The sequence below is a fragment of the Harpegnathos saltator genome, unplaced genomic scaffold (assembly GCF_003227715.2).
Source record: "Harpegnathos saltator strain DR-91 unplaced genomic scaffold, Hsal_v8.6 scaffold123, whole genome shotgun sequence".
NCBI classification, from domain to species: domain Eukaryota; kingdom Metazoa; phylum Arthropoda; class Insecta; order Hymenoptera; family Formicidae; genus Harpegnathos; species Harpegnathos saltator.
The window spans coordinates 14,774-21,521 of record NW_020229899.1 but is presented as its reverse complement, the minus strand read 5'-3'; the positions used below and the strand labels follow the sequence as shown (position 1 = coordinate 21,521).

General features: G+C 50.0%; 1 protein-coding gene across 1 annotated transcript; it reads right to left on the bottom strand.

Moving 5' to 3' along the window:
* Nucleotides 1–1,042: 1,042 nt before the first annotated feature.
* LOC105185874 (nucleolar protein 3) lies at nt 1,043–1,462 on the bottom strand. Its single transcript, XM_011145713.2, has one exon. It carries the CDS (start codon nt 1,460–1,462, stop codon nt 1,043–1,045), a length of 420 nt encoding a protein of 139 aa, XP_011144015.2.
* Between the last annotated feature and the right edge of the window lie 5,286 nt (nt 1,463–6,748).

Here is a 6,748-nt window from a genome sequence, read left to right as displayed (position 1 = left end):
CAATGAATCGCCGCGAATATAATGCGCGGCCATCCACGGTAACGCCATGTAGACCGAATTGGCGTTATCGCGTTTCATGCCCAACGAGTGCTGTGGATCGGTAATGATCTTGAGCGTGAGATCGCACGCAAACTCGCGATCCTTGACGTTTTGCGTGATCAGTATAAAGTAGAACAACATGAGCGTGGACGAGATCGAAAACTCGTACCAATTCTTGCCCCACGGAAACACCCGATCGAATTTCCTGTCCATTGCAGAGGCGTAACGATACATGAAATCGCGCATAACTTCCACGATTCGCGGTCGGCGCGCTTTCGAATTTACACTCAGATAATGATCAGCGAGCTTCACGAGCCAGTTGCACATGTCACCGAGCGCAACATGATCCACGTTCCAATCTGGGTGCACGGTGGTACTGGCCGCAGGTAACACCGTGTAACGATCAATGTCACCGGGCTCAACGCTCACCACGGTTACCATTTCGAGCGCTCGATCCATGTCGAAACGTTTATCTTGCAATCTGACGGGCGGCTCGACGATGCCGTAACGCTCGTTGAATCTGTAATAATAATAGCACATGTCGTAAAACAGCACATTGACTCGTGCACTCCGATGCCGCGGTCGAGCACTAGACCGCGACAATACAAACCGAACAACGCCACTGATGACGCTAGCACCATCAGCGCCAAGGAGATCATTATGAAGCACTTGTTATTTTCTCAGGTTGTACGAATCGACTCAATGGTAAAAAAGGCAACACCTTTCACGAAGAAGCAGATATTGCCAAACGAAAGTAATATCCCTTATCTGTTACAAATTGAACAATTTATCGTACCGAATCGAACAATACCGAAGCAAGGTGATCAAATCTCGATCGACCGAATCGGATCTAGGCATCGCAACGAGCATATGGAGCTCTGTTCGATCGAGTTGTACATCTAATTTTGCAATAGTACATTTGTACAGTGCGTAAAAATTGTAATAGGTTCAATAAATAAAGTTTGCAATATAACGGTTCATCGTATTTTATTTGAACAGTAGATTATTCATACAATTGTAATTTTGGCCGCTTGTAATTTCGCATGTTATTTTCTATATTTTTGTTTGCGTCTATAGTACTGTGATTACGTTTATATACATTTTTCTTATCAATGTTATCATCGCTTAAAGTCACCTCAGACTCCTCATCTGGCTCAGACTCCTCATCTGGCTCAGACTCTTCGTCTGGCTCAGACTCCTCGTCTGGCGCAAACTCTTCATCTGGCTCAGACTCCTCGTCTGGCTCAGACTCCTCATCTGGCTCAGACTCCTCGTCTGGCTCAGACTCCTCGTCCGGCTCAGACTCCTCGTCTGGCTCAGACTCCTCGTCTGGCTCAGACTCCTCGTCTGGTTCAGACTCCTCGTCTAGCTCAGATTCTTCGTTCACCTCAGACTCCTGGTCTGGCTCAGTTTCCTCGTTCATCTCAGACTTCTCGTACGACTCAGACTTCTCGTTCGATTCAGTTGCATCGAAGTAACAGTTTAAATAACCGACGGTTTAAATAACTCGATTAAATAACCGATTGATTCTTGGGATCCAATCGTTCAAATGTTGCACGTTTATGGTCTTCAGTGGTAATGAAACTTTCATAGTAGTAGACGTTATTTTACGATTCGAGATTTGCATTTGAAAAAATATACAAATAGTTATTTTGGTAAAATATTGAACTATCGTATAAAATGTTATATGTATTACCTTGCAAACAAATTGCGCCGTTTTTTTCAATGAGTACGTAGATGCTAGAGTGAATGATGCTTTCGCTCGCCATCGCGATATATATACCATTCCATTATCATGAGTATCCAGGTACCGATAAACATTTTGGCCACTTCCAACTCATTATCGTAAAAAATACTCTACTTGCGCAAAGATAAATCTAGATAATACGAGAAAAACAATTCTGTGATCATTAGATAATTTTTTCGATTGACCAAACGCAATAAGCTCGAGTAGTACGATCGTTCTTTCATTGTTCAAAAAAATTCTTTTATTCTTTTTTTTGTAACGATATAATTGCTCAATTGTACATTCACATTTTTTCGAATCGAACATGCAATATTTATTTCTTTTTGCAACAAGAGACATTTTCTACTCCTCGCAAATTAACGGTACGGAGTGCATCCTGACACACAGCCGTTTCGAGCGAATCGAATGAAAGATTCGCCAGAGAGACGTTTCAATACGGTCGCAGATGATCCCACCATGGGAGCGTGCTAAACGTTATTTATTGGTCAATTAATGTTCCCACTATTGTACAAAATGTGCAATAGTGGAAGGGGTAAAATGTATATAACGAGGAGTTCCGTCGCGCGGCCGATACTATTGTACAGTACGTAGTACGGAGCAGTCAGAGGTACAATAGGACCAGGAACGCTACTGCTCCGTACTACGTACGGGGGACGTTACTATTGTACAATTGCTCGAATCGCGCGATTGTCGCGCGCTCACGGCTCGCTGCTCATTGCTCGCTACTCGCTCGTCGAGCGTCGAATCGCTAGCGCTCGACAAAATTACATAATCGGAACACATACTCAAACATCGAGCATTGAGCGTACGTTTGCGCGACTCGCGGCTCGCGGCTCGCTCGTTGAGCCTCGAACATCGAGTCGCTAGCACTCGACAAATTACATAATCGCAATACTAAGAGACGAGTGAAGTTATATAATCGTACCACACCACTCGAAAATCGAGCATCGAATCGCGAGTTGTACAAATGTACGTTCTTTTGACATTAGCTCAACGCTCGATATTCGACGCTCCTCTCGATGAGCGAGCCGCGAGTCGCGAGTCCATGGCGCGACCGCACAGTTGAGTCGCTAGCGTTCGACAAATTACATAAGTTGATTGTTGAGCTAATGTCAAGAGAGCGTACGTTCGTGCGGCTCGTACGATGCTCGCACGATGTTCGTACGTTCGCATGATGCTTGCACGATGCTCGCACGTTCGCATGATGCTCGCACGATGCTCGCACGTTCGCATAATGCTCGCACGATGCTCGCACGATGTTCGCACGTTCGCACGATGCTCGCACGATGTTCGTACGTTCGCACGATGTTCGCACGATGCTCGCACGATGTTCGCACGATGTTCGCACGATGTTCGCACGATGTTCGCACGATGCACCGCACGTTCGCACGATGCTCGCACGTTCACAAAAATGTACCCTCGTACGATTGTACGTGAGAGGAGACTGGTGTCCAAACAAAAAAAACTTTGCTCATATACAAGCGGTTATTTATTGGTCGATCAAAAGCACAAGTATCGCAGATTTCTTTTGATGTTGACAATTTTAGCGTGCTCGAATTTGAAACGTGAATGCGCGGTTGAACATTTGTACAATTGCTTGCACAAACACACACACACACACACACATATACACACACAACTCACGAATAGTGATTCGGCACCGCCGAATTTATGCCGCCAATGTACCGCCGTCGTCTATGCGCATCAGGTTCAGTTGATCGTATATCGACGGTAACCGATTTGCGACAGCAGCTCCGTGCGACGACGGCGACGAGTCGATAACCGTGGGCACTGCGACAGTGGTTTCACCGTGCAGCCATTAACCGACCGTGTGCGGAGACATTGGTATCACCAGTGTCCGTGGTTATCCGTGAGAGTCGCGCTTTTTCGCATCGCTCAGTGCCGGGACTCGCGATTGCATCGAGAACATTGCGTGATCGTTGCATCTGAACGGTAACAGCACAACGTGCTGGAGCGCACGTACGGCGAATGCGTTCGGTAAGAGTGCGACGAATCGAGCAAAATGGCGTAAAAATGACGCGCGTACAACGCGATCGTCGACAGGAGCGATAGATTTTGCGCCAGGTGGAACATGGTCGTGCAATCCTGAAGATTGTACAATGACACACGCAACATATTGACACCGCGATCAATGTCGGGCGAATCGAACGCCGCTCTCGCATCAAAGTACAGTCGACGAATCGTCACCGTGTCAAAGTTCATCTTTTCCCGACGCGAGCGCTCGGTCAATGAGCTCTCGCTCGCGTCGTTCGCGCCAAAGTAGCGCGATACGTGTTTCAGCGCGATCGAACCTACCTGCGCGAGATAGCGCGCCTTCACGTGCGACATAACATCCAGACTCAATTGCGCCGATGCGAATCGCGGTTCTCGGTGCATAGAAAGCGTGCGAGACGCGCAATCGTACATACCGTAATACAACGCGCGATTAACCATAAACGAGTAATCATAGTCCCAGTTGTTGTGGCCGAGCAGCACGCAAGCGATTCGCTCAGCATCCGCGGGATCATCCAATTTGTAAAGATTCGCGAAGAACTCGTTGCTGGACAGTATCTCGAAAGCCGTGAAAGCTTTCTGCGTTGGTGAACAGCAACGCTCGTTCGTCGCGGTAAAATTGAACCGTGGCTCGCTTCATGCTGGGCTGAGCGCGCAGTAACGATTGGATCTGTCGCTCCCGAGTAACGATTGCCGTTTGATCGTTATCGTTGGGCAACGGCACGTACGCCAAGAGTATCGGCGTCGTGACGATATCGTCATCTTTGTTCTCGACGGTATTTGTCGCGGCGTTGTCTCTCGGATTTCGCCGTCGCTGACGAACAGTCAGCGCGATACACGATATTCGCTGGTCCTCTTCTACGCCTCTCGGTAATGTACTGTCCATTCGCGCGATTGTCTCTATATCATAGCTCATCACCGGCAGCCAGGTCAACGGATCGCTCGGCAATTGACTCTGACGTCGCTCTCTGACGCTCAGCTTCACGAGGTACTGTTGCGCGTCGGAACTGGCGGTGTCGTTTACGCGACACCACGCGTTCATCTCAAACACTCGATGTAGATCAATGCGCATGACAGCAGTAGCATCAGCAGTATCGTCGTGCTCGTCGGGGCTACTTGCCGCATTGTCGTCATCTTTGGTGTCCAGTTGTTGCAGCGTTGTGTTTTCAAAGGTCGAGTGTGCGCGAGTAACGCGCGCACGGTGATGCTGCTACGCTTGATCTCGCTGAAGGCGAAAATACGACGTCAATGCCACCTCGAAGCACGTCGAGTCTGTGGCGAACATGGAATAGGCGTTGCTCCGAGAGTGCTCGTTTTCTCTCAGATAACGCATCGCGATCGCTCGTGCTCGATACGAATCGAATCGAATCTCGCACAAGTCGGCATCAGCCACGGTCCACAATACGCACAGCGACCGCTGTGCCGCACGAGTGCGCGTATACTCGAACATATCACCGTGGACACCGGATCGCAACCATGCACAGTCAAACGATAGTTTAGTCGTTGTCGCAATTCGGACAGCTTGTCATGTGGCACGGCTGCGTACAGCACCCGAGCCCAAGGCGCGAACAGAGTGGAACGAATGCACACTCGTCTCGTTATACCGCCGTTGCAGAATGCGGTCGTGTATTCGAGCGCGTCTATCGCCAAAACATTGCGGTATTGTCCGTTCTAGGCTTCGTACGCTGTAGCACCGGTGGTTGACGAACAATCAGGCCCCCGTGTCGTATTCGCGCGTCGTTCACTGACAGTCTCGTCAGATCGACAAAACCCGGCGTGCCGGGATAGTGAATAGCCAAAGAATACACAACATGCGCGGCCATTTTCGCTGAGCTCGATTCGGGGGAGGGGGGCCACGATGAAACATTACCTTGCCGTGATATCGTCCGCTCTGTTGCTCTGGTTTATCGTACCGCGTCGACACTCTGTGACTGCCGCGTCTTCGTCATCAGCGACGAGCCATCGCATTATATACCAATCGTTTCCGGATATCGGGGCGCACGGTCGTTCGCCGTTTTCGAAGGAAGATACCGATCGATCCGACGATTACTGTCCGCACCGTCAATGCGTGATCGATTACGTGCTATCGCAAGGATTGCCCGACCGCAAGTGGTCGCGTCTCGAGTAATACGGTCTGACGGATTGCGCCGCCGTGAGAAGACTCTTGCTCGGCCGACATCGTTTTGAGCGATCTTGATCTGCACGAGCTATTGAACGTCAGCGGAGCGGCGACGCAACGCTTATCCGCACTGGATGAGATCGATCGGGGTGCTTACGGCGAATGGAATTTGGCCAACGAATGGAACTTGTATGTGGTGAACGATCGTGGCGAGGTGTACAGAGTGTCTAGTGAACGGATGCGCGCTCGTTTGTTGCTCGATGCCTTTCGAGCGGCTCTCGTCACTTGGCTCTCGCTGTATCACGCGCCTGCTCGGACCGTCGAAACTCGCGGCTACAACGAACAACAGCGACTACCACTATACGACCAGGATTCGGTATTGAATTCTCACGATCGATCACCGTTGTTGCTGCAGGAGTGGACTTCCGCGATGATGTCATCGTCGATCGACAATCGCATCGAAACCGAAGAGTATTATGCGCCGTGGTGTCGACGAAGCGGCAGCGGCGAGGAACGACGCGACTTTGCGCTCGATCTGGACATTGGTGTGTCGATGGACGTGCCGTTCGGTGTGTACGCGATAGAATCGCCGACTGGACAATCTGTACGTCTGAGCGCACAAGTGGCGTGGTACCAGAGGATCAACGAGGTGACGGACTCTACGTTGAGACGAGTGATCCAGGACGATCTGCGCACGCGTCGCGGCTCGTTCATTGAGCCTCGCGCCGTTGATCCGTCGCGCTTCGAGACTGCGCGATCGAAATTCTTCGATCGAGTCGATTTGCGCCGTCCGTCCAATCGCGCGTATTCGCTGCGAGCGGTGGCGTTGA